The sequence below is a fragment of the Pseudonaja textilis genome, chromosome 1 (assembly GCF_049901715.1).
Source record: "Pseudonaja textilis isolate UNSWEBS1 chromosome 1, rPseTex1.2, whole genome shotgun sequence".
NCBI lineage: Eukaryota > Metazoa > Chordata > Lepidosauria > Squamata > Elapidae > Pseudonaja > Pseudonaja textilis.
Window position 1 is genome coordinate 82,221,839 of NC_141990.1, and position 20,081 is coordinate 82,241,919.

Consider the following 20,081-nt stretch of genomic DNA (forward strand, 5'->3'; position numbering starts at 1 on the left):
AGAGGAAGGAATGATAAAAAGCAAACATGAGAGAGGGGGAAGATTTACATCCTCTTGAGATATGAATTGCCTTTCACATCTACCACTACAGCCTTTAATTCAGGATAATATTTCCTAAGGCTGATGTTGAGAGTCTCATGTTCAGTTCCAAGCATATGAAATGACTTGTGGGCTATAAAAAAAGGAGTCTAAATCCTTGAAGTCACTGAGTCACTACTGAATAAATGGAAGATTGGTCTGACACAATATATGGAAGCTTTTAGGCTCTCCAAAAGAGAGGAAAGGGAACTATTTTAATGTATGATACATATAAGAAGAAGCTGTGGTTTGATCATGGCTTATTCAATAAACCATAATTGGTTGGCTTTGTATAAGGCACAGCCTTTCTGCTTGGTGGGAAATGTTGCTGTATTCAAACACTGGATTTTTGTTTGTTGGTTTTATAGAGAGAGAATACTATGGCATACCAAATGCTAAATGAATATTTAAACCATATTTTATTTAAACATCTCTAGAATTTTGCAAATCAATGAACTTTTACCTCCCAATTTACATAGTAAAAAGAATAACCAAAAGGCTATAAAGAATGAAATTGATCCTAAGAAAATAATGTGTAAAAAGATCAGCATTCTACTACTAGGATTTGAACGGCAGCATAATGTCTTTTATCTGTTTATCCTTAGTGAATCATACTCAAAGATAGGCTATTTTCTTAAATATAGATCCTTAGGCAATGAAGAAGAAGTATCTTGAGTAGAACATCAATTCTGAACCAGTTTTCATAATCACTAAATCAAGAGGTTTATCAAGGCTGACAAAGCATACATAGTTTCACCCCGTTTTATTTACTGTTTTCCTTGTTTAAGATTCTCTGCACATGAAAGAAAACTACATGTTCTCAGGAAAGAACACTGTAGTATGATCTCAACATAATATTCTTTCTAAATTTGTTTCTTAGGTTTATCTATGTAAAAAAAGTCAACATCTACAGCCTTTAAAAAGCCCACAAAAATTCTGTATTAATTGACACAGAAAGCCAATTGTTTGGAAGAAAAGAAAGAGGATTTCTGAAGTCAGCTGTCTTTGGAATTGCAAAACAAGCTGATCCTCAGAGATTTCAGACAGGAAGTTTGCCTGCCTTCTTGGTAAAAGCACAACTGATTAGTCCAGGGGTCTCCAACCTTAGCAACTTTAAGCCTGGAGGACCTCAACTTCCAGAATTCCCCAGCCAGCAAAGCTCCTCCAGGCTTAAAGTTGCTAAGGTTGGAGACCCCTGGACTAGTGGACAGAAATCTAGATAGCATCCAAGCAAGCAAGTAAATCTTGAAGTGTTTGTATGGTCAAACTGCCAAATAGCATCTGTTTGGTGGAGTATTCAAGGCACAAGGCTAGAAACTAGGAGATTGTAAGTTCTAGCCCACCTTAGACATGAAAGGTGGCTAAGTCACCTTCCTTCTTTCCTTCCTCTCTCCCTCCTTCCCTCTTTTTCTCTCAGCCCAACTCACAGCACAGAGTAACTTGTGGGGAAAACAGGAGGGGCAAGGTATGTTAGGTATATTAGCTACCTGGAATTATTTATAAAAATAATAAAGGCAAGATAAAAAAATTAAAATGTGGGCCCCCTGTATCTGGAGCAATTACACTACCTAAGAAAGCAAATTAGAAAGTGGACTCGTCTGAAAACCAGCTGGTTCGAGGCCGGCTGCCTTCCTACAGCCGGACCTGAGTAGCCCTGTCGCTGCCAAAGCTCATCTCTTAAAAAAAAAAAAAAAACTTTCCCCGTCTTCTCCGAATCACGCTCATTTCCGGGATTTCCGACCAAACTAACCTTGAAGGGCTACTCTACAGTCGCATAAGTTTACGGTCCCCGTGCCTTGGAAAAGGGCGCCGCTTGCCTTAGACTAGAGCTGTCAAACCCAGGGAGGAAGTGGGGTAGCGCAAGGCATGCTGGGATCGCGGAGGAGTAAGAAACAGTGGCGGAAAAGCGGCTGGAGGTGGCGACATGGCTGTTCTCCTGGAGACCACGCTGGGAGACCTAGTGATTGATTTGTACACGGAGGAGAGACCGAGAGGTAGTGGCGTTGCAGCGGGTATCGCGTGGGACAATTTGTGGTCCAGAAACCTTTGGGCAACTGCAGAAAAACTCCGATGTAACGATCCTTCTCCAGCAGGGTTTTGCCGCGCTTGGGTAACCTAGCATAACCTTTGCGCATTGTGCAAAAACCCAAACAAAAAAAGGAGAGGGAGGGTTATAGTTTTTGGGGATGCCTCGGAATCTGAAGCACCCAAAAATGCAGATTGGGAAGGTCCCAGAGATAGGGGTGGTCTCAGAAGGTGGGGCTATGGGTGATGGGACATAGATTGAAATTAATGCCAGTTGTTTTTTTCCACAGGAGATCCAAAGATCTCAGTCTTGTATCGTTTTTTTCCAGGGAGAACCTGGACGGATTTGTGCAAAAGCTCTTTTAGATTTTTTTTTTTAATTTTGGGATGGCTCCATTTTTTAAAATAACTTTATGCAGTATTTATTATGAAGATGATAAATGGCACCCCGGTTTTGACAGTTTTATCAGTACTCTGGAGTTGTATTTTATCTGAAATTTAAGAAAAAGCATTGGTTGTAGGGCAAAAAACAACCGCATACATTGAGTACATGGGATTTTTCCTCTGTCTTGCTTTACTGTGACTTCACAGTAAAACACAGCTAATTCTCACTTTCCAGCTTGGCTTTATGAACTTAACTAATGGGTTCTCAATTTCTTTTTTTTTTCTGAGATGCAAAGCAGAACTTTTTCTGCCCAATTTCCACTGAAATTCCTATTCAACTTTTATAGCAGCTTGATTCTCATAGATTACACCACAAGACCCTTCCTTACCCTTCTTTACCCATAGATAGCAGGAAAAGCTTCAGAAATAAACTTCTTATCCATCAAGATGTTATTAAAGCATAGAAACAAAGTCTGTATAAAAAGGAAAATAACTCATTGCTTCTATGCTTTCTAACAAGCTTTCGTGTTTCTAAATGTTGCATCGGTGGATAGTCCACTCTTGCACATCCTGCCCTTGTCTAACTCAGTTACTATATATTTTATACTGTTTGCCACTGCATTGCCATTTTTTTAACCTTACTTTGTACTTCTTACCTTATTGAACTTTGATTGGAAATTAATTAGGACAAGGACCTGCTTTTTCTCACTTTGTAAAGCACAGTATGTATTCATGACACTATAATTCGGGTCATATTAGAACAGGCATGTCCAGCATGTGATCTAAGACAGCTAGTAATGTGCCCCCCCAAGATCATAAACTTAACATTGTGTGATTTATATACATTAATTATATATTTTATATTGCCCAGATGATTCCTGTTCACTCATTGCAACCCAGGTAAACCAAAAGGTTGAACACCCATGTATCAAAACATGCAGTGATTGATTGCTTAATATAAACAGAAGACACTCTGCATGTTAACATAGATGTACTTCAAAGATTATGACATGCATTGCTGGTCTATGGTCCACATTTAGAAAAAAGTGGATTGCTGAGTTGAAAATAAATCCTTTTTCCAATACTCTTTTTGTATAAGATTTGATAAAAACAATAGATAATATTTCACTGTCATTTTAATCTGAACATTTATTCACGGCATGCCATTTTGTTTTATGCAACTTGTTGGGGATTGTTGCTGGGGATTATTTATTGAATTTGCATGAAAGAATAGCTTGTTTCTTTTATTAGGCAAAGGCTGTAGTCTGTTTCAATTGTCTTATCTTTATTCCCTCTAGCTTGTCTAAATTTCTTGAAGCTTTGCAAGACCAAATACTACAATTACTGCCTTATACATAATGTACAAGTAAGCATATCTGGTTTTTTTCATTGCTTTTCTCTCATATATTAGACAATAATTTAATTGTGAATCTTACATAGTAGATATAGAATTTAAATCTAAGAGATACATATGCTAATTGTCCTCTTCCTAATCATGCATGCATGTGTATGTTTAAATTTCTTCAGTTGTAAAACAGAAATAATAGCATAGCCTGCCTTATGTAATTATTGGCACACAGAATATTCTTAATAACATGAGAATTTTAAAAATGATGATAATAAGTTATATGTGTTTCAGAGAGATTTTATCATACAAACTGGAGACCCCCTGGGGACTGGTCGTGGAGGTGAATCCATATTTTGGTAAATGTTTAGTTTTTATTTACATAGTTGTCCATAAAACTTTTGGGGTGCAGCAAATTTACTATTTCTTGCATAGGCATTCATTTAGATTACCTATTGGATAATTATAGTTGGAACAAGAATAAATAATAAAATATGATAGTGAAAGTCTTCATGCACTTGATCAATCACTTTGGTCAATATATGATGCAGGAAAAATTTAAAGTGGTTTTAACCTAAAAAGCCTTAAATGGCTTGGCACCAAGGACAGCTTATGCTTAGAATTGCTTGATATAAGCATCTAATCTGAACTTCTGAGGGAAAATAATTTAGTAGTTCTTCATTTCCTTGAAGAGCTGTGATGACACAGTGGTTAGAATGCAGTGTTGCAAGACAGCAGTTCAATCCTGACCAGCTCAAGGTTGACTCAATCTTCTATCCTTCTGGGGTCAGTAAAATGAAGACCTAGATTATTGGGGATAATATGCTGACTCTGTAAACCACTTAGAGAGGGCTGAAAAGCATTGTGAAGCAGTATATAAGTCTTAAGTGCTATTGCCATTGCTAAGTTCAGGCATAAGGAATTGCCTCAATTATACAGTAGTCACTGTTATGAAATAATCTTTCCCTGGAAATTACATTTGCTCCAACACAGGTTGACATTTCAGAAGTAACTTAAGATGGATGTGTGTGTGTGTTTGTGTGTGTGTGTGTAACATAATGCAATTGTATGTGTATGGCATATTATTCTGGTTTTAGATTAATGCAGTATATTACCATTAAGATTTTTAAAGTTTTTTGTGTAGTATCAAGAGTTTTATGATTGGGGTGATATGAAAAATAAATAAGTAGTCTCAGTTATATAAAATTAAGTTAACAATGAATAGAACTGTCAATTTGTACTTCTCCATGCACTGTGCTGCAGTTGTTTTTTCTCTCTCACGTGGATAGTACTTAAAAGTTTTGCAATTTATTCCAATTGATAATTTATTTGTACATGTTTCAGCAAATTGTATGGTGATCAAGCTAGATTTTTTGAAGCAGAGAAAGTGCCAAGAATTAAACACAAGAAAAAGGGAACTGTGTCAATGGTAAACAATGGGAGTGATCAGCATGGATCTCAGGTATGTCCACAGATGTGAAAAAGTCATGTCAACATATTAGGACATATGGAAGTTGACAGGTACTGCAGAGCACAGATGTGACATTATTTAAAAAACTGAAAATGGAAAAAAACTGGCATTGGAAAAAATCTGTGTTTATTCTGCAGTACTAGCATACCAGATGCTTTCATATTTTAAGTGGACAGTTATCAAACAAGACTGTTGGTAAACATAGAATTAGGCATAAAAACAATTTTGACTGACAGAGGAGGCATAATTGATCTCACTTAAAGGGAGAAATTTGGTTATCAGCTTTGAACCAGAGCCAACATAATTCAGGTAGAATTCCATTTCATGTAAATTTTTCATGACTTTATTTCCACTCTTCTTCTGCTTGATGACTCTGGAAAAATCTTCCACTTTCTGAAACAAATTTAAACATTATGGAAGGAGAACTGAGAGAAAGAATTTGTTCTTCTGGCAGATGGACCACTCCTTCGCTATTCCACTATTGGGTGAAGTCACACTATTGGGTGAATTCTTTTGATATCATCCAAACTGAACTTCAGCTTATTCAACCATTTCAGTTACGTTGATGGTAGATTTATTGTAAGATGACATCGTTTTCTGGGTTTTTTTGAAAACCTTAGTGGAACGAGATCTCAACATTGTTGGCTATAACAAGTTAAATAATCTAGGCCAGTGGTGGCTAAAGTTTTTTGGCTCCCGTGCCGATAATTGCACGCACACTCGCATGCCAGCACCCAGGAGACAATGCGTGCTGGGGCCTCCCCATGCCCCCTGCGCAAGCGCGCATTATTCCCCTTTGCGTGCCATGCATCTGTGCATGCACATGCAGTTTCCCCCTCATACACCGCACATCTTTGTGCATGTGCGCGATTCCCCCTCAGGAGCAGCATGTCTGTGCATGCACGCACGATTCCCCCTGCGCTCATTCCTGCATATGCGCTCGTGTCTTCCACGCACCCCCCTCTGCCCCCGTGCATGCGTGCCAGATACCCAACAATCAGCTGTCGGGCGGCAGCGCACATATGTGCAGTAGGGCTCTTCCGGGCGACCTATCGTGTGCCAGGGAAATGGTTCCGCGTGCCACTTCAGGCACGTGTGGCATAGGTTTGCCAACACGGACCTAGATTTAGCACTTAATCTGGAGGAACTCTAATAAAATTCCTGTAGAGAACAATCAGTCATCTCTTTTATCCTCAGAAATAATCTCCAGGAAAGACTGAAATCATCACAATATAAAATCTTCAGTGCATAAAATCACAGAAAGTTTGTGATATCAGAAGATTTTCTGGTGAATGAGACCAAAATCAGCTAAAGTACCAATAGACTGAAATGAGTAGATGAAGATTTTCATTAATTTGTCAACTCCAATTCATTATTTTTCTTGATTTCTTTTTTTTTTTTAGTTTCTTATTACTACAGGAGAAAATTTAGATTATCTGAATGGTGTGCATACAGTGTTTGGTGAAGTAACAGAAGGCATGGATGTATTGATGAAAATTAATGAGTCCTTTGTCGACAAGGATTTTGTTCCATATCAAGACATCAGGTTTCACTATTTTACTTCTACACTTGATAAAAGTGCAATGTGTAAGGAAAATTCTGCTGAATTAAACAAAAGAGCCTCGGTGGTGCAGTGGTTAGAGAGCAGTACTGCAGGCCACTTCTGCTGACTACCGGCTGTCTGCAATTTGGCAGTTCAAATCCCACCAGGCTCAACGTTGACTCAGCCTTCCATCCTTCCGAGGTGGATAAAATGAGGACCCAGATTGTTGGGGGCAATATGCTGACTCTGTAAAACTGCTTAGGGCTGTAAAGCAGTATAAAGCAGAATATAAGTGCTATTGCTAAAAATCAGCAAGTTGTGTCTATCAAAGTCTTCAGAACAGTGATACGATTAAAAATTTTTTACTACCGGTTCTGTGGGCGTGGCTTGGTGGGCGTGGTAGGGAAAAGATACTGTAAAATCTCCAGTTAGAGATGGTATTTGCTGGTTCTCCAAACTACTCAAAATTTCCGCTACTGGTTCTCCATAATTGGTCAGAGCCTGCTGAATACTACCTCTGCTTCTGAAACCCAAATCAAAAGTAGCTGTAATTTTTCTGTTGTGCTATCACCACTAAAGTTCTGGTAGATCTATTTGCTATGACCTCAAAACTCTTTAAGCAAGTGTTGTCACAATTGCTGTGGAAGTGAATTACATAAATTAATTATGTGCCATGAAGTAAAAGAGTTTCTTTAGTTTCCTCTAAATCTTTTGCTGTCATATTTTTCATGTATGACATTAGTTCTTAACTCTATTTGGTAGTAGATGAGAACAATTATATGAACTAAATTTTATATAATTGGAAGGCGGTTGTTGGTATTGGAGGATAATTGTTGAATCTCCTTTCAGCATAAACCAGATGAAGGCTTTCAATTAAGTGTGTAATAGTTCTGAGTTTTATAATAACACATGTATCCTGTCAGTGTGAAACTTGAAAGAAAGCTTAATTTACAGATTTTGTTTTCAGATAAATGAGTTTTGTTGTATAGGTGTTTTTTGATGCAGCAGTGAATTAATACTCAAAATTATTGTGAAATAGAATTTTGAACTTACTCTTTAAATACATTTTTTTAAATTTAGAATAAATCATACAGTGATCTTAGATGATCCATTTGATGATCCTTCTGGTTTGACAATACCAGACCGTTCACCAGAACCTACAAAAGAACAATTGGATGTGAGTATTGCTTTTAACTTGAGTGTTGAGTAGATCAAGAAACATGTTTATATTCTCCTAATCTTCCTGCTGATTTTGCAGATGTATAGAACTTTGTGATTATGTTTTCACAGAGGCCCAGAGTCAAGTTTGACTTTAGTTAGGAGACATATTGTTCAATAACCTGTATCATTTTCATTGGCAATAATACAAGTTCTTCAGTTTCAATAGAACGTTAGTTTCAGCTTCAAGATAGGAAAAACATCAATGGCAACAGTTGCAAGTATTGTTTTCTAAGTATATATTGTTTTGGGGGGAATATTTGACTGCACACCACTATGTCTGCAAAATAATGAACATTAGAAGTGTAATTCATGCACATTCCTGCCGAGAAGACATATCTTTGTCTTTACTGATTGCTGATCTCTCTCCATTCTGTGGGAAACCAGAAAGTGTGCTAAGCATTATGGAAGTATCATTAGCAGTGAGGTGCACAATTATGCTTTCAAAAATTTATACAGCAACTATATAGGGATGCACGTTAATTTTATTTTTTTTAATTCATTTAATTTGTGTAGTTGCCCATCTCACCAACTCACTTGTTCACTTTGGGCAGCGAACAAAATTATCACCTAATCATCAGGTGATAAGAGGGCAATAAGGAAGAGGGAAGAATGAATGAAATTCTATAACTGCATTCTGTAGAAGTGTAATCTCAATACAGCTAGTCCTTGGTTAACAATGGTAATAGGGTCTGGAATTTCCATTGCTAAGTGACGGAATGGTAATGTGTGATCTCACATGACTTCATCATTTAGTGACAGCAATTCCAACACTTCTCATTGCTCTCACTGAGCAGGAATCATGGGTTGCAATTTCCTGCTGGCTTCCAGAAACAAAGTTAGTGGAGAAGCTGGCAGAAACTTGCAAGTTCCAGGTGGCTTACAAGGACACCAGTGGGCAGGTAAGTGGCTGCTTCAAGGTGTGGAGAGCCAGTACAAGATACGCATGGTGAGGTTTCAGGTAGCTGCTGCAGGATGTTCTAAAAAGATGGAGTGTTCGTTCTAAGTTGTATTAAATATCTGTCTCTTTTTTTTTATATAAGACAGAGTGGGCGAATAGGTGCTGATGAAGAAATTGATGACTTCAAAGGAAGATCTACCAATGAAGTAGAAGAAATTCTGGCAGAGAAAGAAGCAAAAACACAGGCTATTCTCTTGGAAATGGTAAAAACACTGTACCTGATCTGATTGCTAAGCTGTAGAAATGCAGATGCTTAGCAGATGCTTAGTTTTATAGAAATGATACCACATACCAAATGATTACCACATTAAAAGTGGTATGCTCTGTGTTCTTTGGCAAATTTTGCCTCTTAAATTTAAAACTTGTTTTATAGTGAAATCTAAAGGATTTAAAACATCGTATAATAAATTTGGTTAAATCAATCCATATGCAGAATCACTCTTTGTTAAAGAACTTGAATGCAGATTAAATGTGCATCTGTGCTTACATTTGAGTTTTAAAGCTATTGTACTAAACTCATGTAAACATTTGTAAAATGTAGACAGATGAATCTGACTTGTGGTCAGCAACTAGTTTCCTCCCAGGTAGACATAAGTCATAAGCTAAATTCCAACTACTATTTTTCCAAACTGAAGGAAGGGCTGATGGCAAGTCCCAGACCTTGGCCATTATTTCCTCCATCCCTCTTTGCCGTGTCATACTCGCCGTGTCACATTGCCATCACGTGAAGTTTCACGTTTTTCCCATTCACACAGCTGGGGTGGGTGTGGCCTGTGCATGACGCATCCAGCCTGCGTGCCGCCAGTTTGGCACCCCTGCTCTAGTGTGACAAATATGTGGAACCAGATTTTATGTAAGAGCACCCAGCATGTAATAACAATGTATATTTTAGTGTTTTACCATTAAAACTTTAGTAATCCCTACTCATTGCAAGACATGAATAAGGATTGTTTACTATGATCTACTGTAATTTGGAACTTTTTAAAAATAAAGTATATGAATCAGGTATATTAAAAAAGCATTTAAATTGATAACTCTCTTTAATTGTTTTTTTTTCTGTGATGGTCCATGAAAGTAAACATATAATGCATTGGTAAGTCAGGTTACAACTTGACACCACAATTATTGCTTATAAATCAGTCCTTAATCTTTGTAAAATCTTTACAGGTAAAGTCACAAACATGAAAAAAAAGAGATGAATGAATCTTTCTTCACAAATTGCTATTTCAGTTATAGCAGCTCCTCCGAGAGAGGTCATTGAACTGAAAGGTCTGCCTTTTCCATCCTTAAGGCTTCAGAGCAATCTTGAGTAGCACATTCAGATTGAGTCATTCTCAGCATCTTAAAATGGAGTCGTTTTGATATGTATATAAGTGTAAATTGTAGGAGTTTCGGAATAACATAATCTGTATTGCTTTGTCCCTCCAGGTTGGAGACTTACCTGATGCAAATATCAAGCCACCTGAAAATGTTCTTTTTGTCTGCAAACTTAATCCTGTGACAACCGATGAAGACCTTGAAATTATATTTTCTCGATTTGGTCTAATAAAAAGGTAAGTGTCAAACATTGCAAAGACTACATTAGCAGACCTTTATAAAAAGTGCAAATGAAAAATGCACAAGGAGCATTTTTTAGTCACAGTGGCCTAGCAAGAGACTTTGCATAGATATTAATTAGATCCTTTTATTGACAAATACTTTTCAGACTTTTGGTGAGTGCCTAAACTGAAAGTGTTTTTTCCTAAGTGGGAGTCTCAACAAAGTTCTCTTTAGCAGACTTTAAAAAGATGAAAGCAAGGAAGTTCAGCAGGCGAACTGTTTTTGATTTAAAATCAATATATTTATGTGTGTCTTAGGGTAAGGATTTTGAGTCTTTGACTCGTAGTATAACTAGTCCTCAACTTATGACCACAATTGAACCCAAAATTTATGTTGTTAAGTGAGAAATTTGTTAAGTGAGTTTTGCCACCATTTTACAACTTTTCTTGCCACATTTGTTAAGTGAATCACTGCACTTGTTAAATTCGTAATATGGTTGTTAAGTGAATCTGGTTTCCCTATTGACTTTGCTTGTCAGAAGGTCACAAAAGGGGAATCACATGACCCCAGGACACTGCAACTGTCATAAATGTGAGTCAGTTGCCAAGCATCCGAATTTTAATCACATAACCACAGGGAATGCTACAACAGTCACAAATGTGAAACATGGTCATAAGTCATTTTTTTCAGTGCCATTGTAACTTCAAAAGGTCACTAAACGAACTGTTATTAGTTGAGGACTAACTATATTATACATTGGGGAGGAGTCAGGTCCTTTGCTAAAGGAATTGCTGTGAATTATGGTTGTTTGAATTTTTAGTCTGAGAACCAACTCTTACAAAGCCATTTATTAAGTATTAGAAAAACAATTACTGTAGACTGTTCCAGGACTTTTTCCTTCTGTATTGTAATAAATGTATGTCTACCTTTAGGGGTTTTTTATGTGGCTTTTCTGTATCTGAAATCAATGTTATGTAAGAAAGTGCAGTTGTCTAATTCAGGGGTCTCCAATTTTGGCAATTTAAGCCTGGCAGACTTCAATTCCCAGAATTCCCCAGCTAGCTGGAGAATTCTGGGAGTTGAGGTCCGCCAGGCTTAAAGTTACCAAGGTTGGAGACCCCTGGTCTAATTCAATTGTGAGGGCTGACCTGAAGGTATGTTTAAAGCTTAGTGTAGTGTTTAGTATATTGATGCTGAACCCAGTGATCCTTACTGACCCCATTAACTGAATTAGAATTTGGACCAACCCTGAAACTCATCCTTGGGTCTAAAGGTAGCCCTATAGGATAGAAAGTAAAAAGCGAGACTTCGTCTGTAGTTTTACTAAACTCACATATTATTCTTATCATCTATACTGCAACTTCTGATACCATAGTGGTTTACAAGGACCTCCACAAATGATGGCTGTGAAAGCTGTGGAATGAGTTAAAAAAAAAAAATCTCCCGCTGCATATAAAAAAAATCAATGTAAGATGTTTTATCGTTGGCATTTGGCCCCAACAAGGTTGGCAAAAATGTACCCAAATCTGAACCCAAGTAGTTGGAAATGCAAACAGGGACAAGGTACCTTCTTTCACTCATGGTGGCTTATGCGCCAAAGTAAAAAAGTATTCGATTAAAATACAAAAATAGCTGTACGAAATAACAAACTATCAAATAGTACTGAAGCCAGAATTGTTCCTTCTAGGGATAATCAATGGGAAATATAATAAAAAGATAAAATACATGACTACGGCAGTGAGAATTGCACTCACACAATGCTGGGAAAAAGATAGCATACCGTCAGAAGGTTTAGTAATCCAAAAGATCTTAGAATGTGCGGAAATGGATAAATTCACCCTAGAATTAAAAGGTAAAGAAGATTTGGAGTATTATGCGGTATGGGAAAATTGGTATGAATGGATGGGCAATAGGAATAAGAATTGTAGAGATAAAAAGAAGGTATAGAAATGTATATGAATAATCAGTATTGTATGGAAATGTGTATTTGTGACAAAGATGCTTCAGTACTGTTAAAGATGTTTTAAGATGTGTAAAGAGAAAAAAGTGCAATAAAAATAATGTATGAAAAAATATCATCATTGTTTGTCATATGTTAACCATATGTATTTGTTTCCTGAATAAAATGTGTTGGTTTTTCAGTTGTGAAGTGATTCGAGATTGGAAAACTGGTGAATCTCTTTGCTATGCCTTCATTGAATTTGAGAAGGTATGTGGCCATACGTATATAGTGTTTAACTGTACAGTGTGACCATATAAATGGTATTGTTTCCAAACAGAATGCTTTATATACAATTTTATTTTATTTTTTTAAAAAGTTAACATTCAGAACACTTCAGTTCCAAGCATATTAAAAGACAGGGAAGGGCTTCAGAGCACTAAACAACCCCATAACTGGGTGCTGCTCTTTGAATCCTAAGCAAGATAGATATTTTTGGAAAACCAGGAAACTGAGCCCCCACCTCGCCTCTGTGGGGAGAATGTTTCAAAGGGCATGAGGCAACTTCTCATTAACAATTAATTAACTTCATGGACCAAGGTCACATAACATGCTAATTTAAAATGTAGACAAGTTTGCAGCTACCCTGCAGAAGCAATTGTGATTCCAGTTTTGTAAGAACTTATAAAATACTGAAATTTCTAGTGCCTTAACACTAGACTTCTATATTAAAGTCAGATTCTACTTAACAATATGCCATTGGTATTGTGCATTCTAAGCTAACTGAAAGGTAGCATTAATTCTGTCAGAACTTTTTATGGCAATAATTATGTTTTCCACTTTTATGATGGTATCAAATTTTCTAAATTTAATTATACTTTTTCTTGAAACCTATACCAGGAAGAAGATTGCGAGAAAGCTTACTTTAAGATGGACAATGTCTTAATAGATGACAGGCGAATACATGTTGATTTTAGCCAATCTGTTGCAAAGGTTAAATGGAAAGGAAAAGGTAACAAGATATATAAATTATTTCTATTAATTTCACCCGTTGTAAATTCCTTGTAGATCAGGTTTATCAAACTCAAGGCCCGAGGGCCAGATTTGGTCTGTGCGGGCTTAGATCCAGCCTGCAGGGCCGGCCTAGAAATAGCAAAGGACCAGCCCACAGTGCCTCTGCTAGAAAAACGTTTCTGGCCTGTTTTCAGCCTGGACAGCTTCCTACAGCACCCTGCCAGCCAAAACGGGCCCTCCAAGAAATCCAGTTTGACACTCCTGTTATAGACATTATCAAATCTGTTTTGGGAGGGACACAAATTTGTTTTCAGTGAAACTATTTGTCAGATATAGATTTGTTGACCATCAGTTAGCCATTTATAAAGGTGCATATTCTGTTTTTCAATTTTGTAATTATACAGATGGAAAAAGCTAAATTTGCTTAATAAATGCATGTGGGAATGGTGAAGTTTGACTCTGGCTTTATCAGTATTAAGTATCAGTATTAAAAGGATTAATGTTGTAGCTGGTAGACTGAAAGGAAGTAGCTCAAACTATTTGAATTTGATCAAAACGTGTATGAGCCCATTAGAATTGGCATCATTTATTTATTTTTTTTGCTGAAGAGCACTGTTTGAGAAGGGCTTCCTTTGTGAACCAGACTATTTCAAATCTGATTATAAGAAAGCTTAGCACAAAGTATTTGTTTAGATTTCTGCAGGGGATCTCATGACAGGCACACCCTAGAGGCCTTAACTATTTCTGAAACATTTCTGTTTGGAGCCTATTTCAATAGGATCTCCATAAACCGGTTTATTCAGCACAGCAATAGTTAACAGCTATTTCCACACGGGCCCTGTATTCAAAATATCAACTTATCTCTCTTTTTATAAACAGGTGGGAAATACACCAAGGATGATTTCAAAGAATATGAAAAAGATCACAGCAAATCTTCTAAATTAAGCCTGAAGGAGAAAGCAAAACCCAAGCAAGAGTATCCTAATCAATTATATTGTTGTGTGAAGTATCATAGTTGTTAAAAGCAGTGTCATCATGCTGGTCTATTGTGGGTTGATAGAATAGTTTCTTGACTTCCCAATCCAAGGCTGAGAGGGTGCAGCTGGTCCAAAATTACCCAACTGGCTTCCATGCCTAAGGAAGGACTAGAACTCAAGTCTGCTCCCTGCTCCTAATCCGGCACCTTAACTACAGCATTCTGGTATTGAAAATTTGTCTGAAGTGAGGTATAGGGTTTCCTGTCTAAGCAGGGGGTTGGACTAGAAGACCTCCAAGGTCCCTTCCAATTCTGTTCTATTCCATTCTAATAAATAGAACATTAACATATATAACATTCAATAAGAATATGAAACTATTCAGAGCTGATAGAATATGCTTCTTCTTTATTCACCAATATTAAAGTATTTGCAGCGATTGCTGAATATCTCTAGATCTAATACATTGACTATTCATGGATAGATTTGCATTCTCACATTCAATTTCAAACCTTATTTTCTTAGGGCTTTTATGTAAACTCTCTTGTTATATAACTATCGTACATGTAATATTTAGTGAAGAGCCAAGTTGGATTTAGGAAATCAAGAGTCACTGGCAAGTACGTCGTCTTTTATGTGTCTCTGAATAATCTCAGTTAAATGCCTGTTTGGGCTTTATGATAATTTTTCTCTGTAAGAAATAAGCAGTGTTTAATTGTGACAAGAATCGAAGTGTTATAACAGTTGTAAAAAAATGTTTCCATGTCTTGAATGTATTTGCTATAGATTCTCCTAGTTTAATTTCACTTTCTTGTGAATTGGGGAGATTGTGTATTAAGTGTCACTCTCAGTTCCATTTTTCAAAGACCTAATGTTGCCTTATATTAATGTTGCTTTGCATTCTGGCTGGGATGTACAGGAAAACGAATTATTAAAGCTGCGAAGTGGAGGGCTGCCATCAGTTTACCACACAGACACATCTCTCAGCAACTACCAAGTTGTGTCTCAGAACAGTTACAAAATAGAAAATCTGGGATTGATTCTGATAGCTGCACATAAGAACTGGATGATTTAAAATTTCCATTCAAAATTGTTTGTGTGTTTCAAAGCTTGGCAAAATTATTGCAAAGAAATACTGAAAGGGACGGTTTGCTGGTGTCTGCATTTATGGATTTTCTCTCCTTCCCAGCTCGCTCTGGCAGCACTATTGGTTATGTTTTCCTTAACTGACATCTGTAGCTCCAAATACGATCTTTTGCTGGAGAATGAAGAAGAGGAAGCCAAAACCAGCCACAGGCACTCTGATAAAAAGAGGAAACATTACCATTCAGACGACACTGATGAGGATGAGAAGAGGAGCAAAAAATCCAAGGTATTAAATGTTTGTCCTTTGCTTGGAATGATGGCTTTAAATGGTTCATTCCTGTAAAAAGAAATCAGCCTTAGGGTTTTCCCTGCCTTTAAAGATGTCAATTCCTTTATATTCTACTCCAGGATTGTTCTATTTGCTGCCTTAACACAGATTAAAAATTTACTCCCTACCTTCCCATTTTCAAATACAGAACTTGCTCACTGTTAACCACTCTTAACCACTTCTTTTGGCTTCTGCACTCTACTGGAAATCCCCTCAGCTCTGCAGCCCCTTAGTTTTTTTAAGAAAAACTAAATTAAATATGACCTCACTAAAAGACAGGAAATTCAACTTTGCCAATAGGCAGGGGGAAAAAAAAGGCTGCTCTTAAGCTAAGAATCTGACACAAGTGACCTTTTGAAAAAGTAGTTGTGATCTGTTAGCTTCTGTGTGTGGTTTTTTATGATGCAAGAAAACGTTCTTAGTTACTATCAAAAATTAATCTCATCCCCTTCGTTGTCGTCCCCCCCTACCTTGTGACAGCTAGGAAAAGATTAGAGATTCTTCTTATTGTTGCTTAGCTGCTCTGTAGCGGTGCAAACACAAATTCAGGGCAAAAGTTTGCAATGCGGTGATAGCACAGCTATTAAATGAAGGCTGCTGCAATGCAAAAAACTTTTACTGAGCTAATTAACTTATTTATATGAATGAAAGGAGAATAAAGGGAAGAGCCATCTCCCACGTCCTTTGTTTTCCATATTCTTAGAACAAGCCACTTTACTATTGTAGCCTCACTTTTTGCATTGCTGTTTTCTATTTGGAAGAAGTTTCTACCTTGTCCTCACCAGATTCACTGCTAAACCTTAAAGTTATTTTGCCTGTTGTGATACTCCTTGCACGTTCTGTTTCCTTAATGTACCCAATTACTTTCTCTGTCCTGCCATTTCATGCACTGTTCCTGATTTATCTTGCCATCTTATTTATTCATTTGTAAATAAGAAGAAATTTACTTTGACTTTATCTCCAACGTAGTTTCATCAGATATCTGTTTTTGGATATTAAATATTCCCTGGGCATTCTAAATAATTCATCGAATTTCAGGCTTTTCAGAACTGTTTTTTTCTAGTTATGATCTACTCTCTCGTTACCCTTGAGTGTACCCTTTTCATCCAGTCCAGTGTTTTTTTCTAGTTTAATTGTGCATTTCTGTTTGGATGTCTTTTTTACCTGAAATTTGATTTCCTTTGGATAGCAAATAGTCTTTTCCTGATACATTGTAAAATGCAAACTCCTTGAAACCAAAACCTATTAATATTGTTCTAAAGTGCTACCTAAAAACATCAATAAACTGGAATACCTTTCATAGTGAAAGAAAGGGGTATTTTTAAAAATGTCTTCTGCTAGTAAATAGTAAATGAGTTGCCTTTAGTAGACAAAATGATGGGTTCCAATCTTTTGAGTAGCTATAATTTAAGAGAAAATTGGCATAAATATTTTACAGATGGTATATTAAACACTGTTAATAAGGAGCAGTGCGGTGGCCTAGCGGTGAAGATATTTACCTCATACTCTGGAGGTTGAGAGTTCGATCCTAGGCAGCACCAGATGTTTCTCTGCCAAGATGCAAAGAATAAATAGTAAGCATCAGGAGGGGCATCCGGCGAGGAAATGCTCAGCTCCATTCAGTTGCCCCGACAAAAGGGATTACAGGATCATAAAAATAAATAACTATTAATAATCACAAAAATAGGTAAATCATACAACAAAAAACTGCTGGAATATTTTATCGTATGTGATTGTTATGAAAACAAAACAAAACCCTGAAGTACTAGAAAGAAAGAAATATTCTCAAAAACAAAGTCTGAATTGAAACCTCAGGGTTTGGGGTTTTTTTGCTAGGAATTATCCTAGAACATGTTTTTTTAAAAATTACAATTTATTAAGATGTATGCTGTTAGCAACGACAACAAATCTGATTCAACACTGAAAAACAAAGAGACCTTTTGCTAATGATAACAGATTGGGAAAAACATTTGAGGACATTTGAGATTATTTTGTTCTTCCCAGAGGTTTCCTTTAAAGGTCTATTTAGGCATTATTTACTTACAATTAATTGGTATATTACTATTCATCCTGTAGGACTAGCATGAAAATCAGCAGGCAGACTTTGAAAACTGTTAGCACTCTACCTGCTCCTCTTCTCCACTCTTCTGTTTCCTCAATTCAAATAACTGCATTTTCCTTCTCTTCCTCCTCTCAGGAGCCCAGCCGAAAGCACAAAGAAGAATTCAATAGGGAGAAAAGAAAAAGTGACAAGCGAGAGAGATGTCGGAGCCATTCTCGGGAGAGAGAAAGCCATCACAAAAAGTCTAAAGACAAGCATTCCGAGGAAGCTGGGGAAAGAGACTATTATGAAGAGAAAAAGTCTGGCAAGAACCCCAAAAAGTCCAAAGATAAGGAAAAGTCCAAATATAAATAAGGACGGATTAATGTAAAGCAACTGTTTCTAAGCATTTATCTGCCTTAGAAACTGCCAGTGTCTTCCCTTCTCTTCCAGAAGATCTTTAAGCTCCCTCTGATTTTGCCTCATAAGAGTTCTGTGGGAGGATATCTTCATCAGGTGGATTCTCCTGTTGTTTTTGTTGCCTTTGAAAATGGCAGATTGCAGAGATTAGAGAATTTCGTGCTGTAGTACAGTAACAAGGAAGCTGCAGCATTCCCATTATTACTGTTAGCAGTCTGCTGCTGTTACTGCCAGAAAGGAATTCCAAATCTCTTTTAACTCTAAAAGGAACATGGAGGACTTTATTCAAGACTGGATGAATTTACTTTTTTCTCATAGGAAACTCTTAATGAGTGAAGCTTGTACAATTACACGAATGAGGGAGATCTGTTTTTATTGCCAGTTGAGGCTTCCCTGTTGTATTTATACAAATAGATAATATTGAAGTTTTATATATAAAAATATGGAAATATATACTAGTACAATACACAGTTCATCATTGGTATGGTACTAGCCCATGCAGTTGGTACTTCTAAGACTTCATTGCATTGAAGTGGCTCTAAATACCTGTTGTTTCAGAGAGAAAGTGAGAAGCCTCACTCTGCACCGTAACAGTATATACAATACTGATACATCTAGATTGCCACAAAAGAGCGGCTGTCCACATTTTGTGCTAACTGCAATATCTCCATGCAAACCATTAGTTTCACTTCCATCTAATATAGCGACATTAATCTATTTCAGCAAATATATTAGTAAATCGATGTCAGTTAGGAAGCTGTAGCAAATCCTGTGGGTTTTGTATTTGGGTTTTAAAATGTAGCTTTGTTTGGTAATGTAAAATTGTACATTCTTAATTTTAAAAAGCTATCAGACCCTATATACGTATGTGGTAGGTTTATTTTTCCTTCTAACTGGATTCATTTTATGAAAGCAAATGATAATATTCAAATGAAATAAAATGTTTTAAAAAGTTATGATACTTATGTAGTTACTTACCAAGCACATCTCAATTATATTAAAGTAACCAAAATATCTTTACGATCCCCAAGGCATGTCATAACTTTCGAGCACCCCTAATGTTTGGAAATTAAAAGTTGAAAAATTTGGCAAGCCCTAAATGCCAATGAGAAAGACATAGATGATTTGTTCTGGAAGACATCTTGTTCGTATAAGCAAACAGTATCAACAAACATGTCGGTTAAACTATAGCTATAATCTGTAACAGAATTTTTTCTGTCTCTTACGTTTTTTTTTAATTAGGCCTTTTCATGAGCAACTATGCTTTTTTTTAAAAGCAAGTGATTTGATCTCCCTTAAAACTTTCATTACAAATGCATGTCATTTTCTATGGACTATTTGTTCATTAAACAGTGCAGTGAAAGAACTTGATTATTAATCGTCACAATGATTCTAAATCAGAATGGACAAATCAGAGGTACATGGAGCTCCTAGATCCTAGCAAATTGTAATTTTATTAGCGTGAAAGAAAAGGAAAAGCATACTTTGTACAGTGAGGCATCATTAATTTCATTAAGTTATAAAGCTAATATATTTTGACCTACTAATTGCTGCCCTACCCTGCTGATCAAGAACAGCCCTTGGCTGAAGAAGGCTTACATCTCTGTTTTAAATCCCACCAAAATCCTGCCCTGGTTATCCCTGATCTGACAAACTGGATTGCTTTAAGATCTCTCCTGTTAACCATGATTGCAGGGTAGAAAATTTTCTTTCAG

The 20,081-nt window shown here is 36.7% G+C and overlaps 1 protein-coding gene across 2 annotated transcripts; it reads left to right on the forward strand.

Annotated features, from left to right (window-relative positions):
* Positions 1–1,929: 1,929 nt before the first annotated feature.
* On the forward strand, positions 1,930–19,322 carry PPIL4 (peptidylprolyl isomerase like 4). Of its 2 annotated transcripts, none has more exons than XM_026705643.2 (13): positions 1,930–2,072; positions 3,786–3,853; positions 4,127–4,191; positions 5,177–5,294; positions 6,707–6,849; positions 7,927–8,023; positions 9,112–9,228; positions 10,454–10,578; positions 12,707–12,773; positions 13,404–13,515; positions 14,397–14,493; positions 15,731–15,863; positions 18,103–19,322. In XM_026705643.2, exons 1-13 carry the CDS (start codon positions 2,003–2,005, stop codon positions 18,319–18,321), a joined length of 1,431 nt encoding a protein of 476 aa, XP_026561428.1. In that variant the 5' UTR covers positions 1,930–2,002; the 3' UTR covers positions 18,322–19,322. The 2 variants fall into 2 exon arrangements, with proteins under 2 accessions (XP_026561428.1, XP_087795737.1); XM_087939611.1 differs by having other exon boundaries at positions 15,731–15,872; positions 18,111–18,274.
* The last annotated feature ends 759 nt before the right edge of the window (positions 19,323–20,081 follow it).

What these genes read in the sequence shown, in the direction of transcription:
- PPIL4 (XM_026705643.2), top strand. Translation starts at nt 2,003, where the DNA reads ATGGCTGTTCTCCTGGAGACCACGCTGGGAGACCTAGTGATTGATTTG. An exon ending in GGTTAAATGGAAAGGAAAAG is followed by an intron (nt 13,516 to 14,396) that starts GTAACAAGATAT and finishes TTTTATAAACAG; the next exon opens with GTGGGAAATACACCAAGGAT. An exon ending in AAAGCAAAACCCAAGCAAGA is followed by an intron (nt 14,494 to 15,730) that starts GTATCCTAATCA and finishes TGACATCTGTAG; the next exon opens with CTCCAAATACGATCTTTTGC.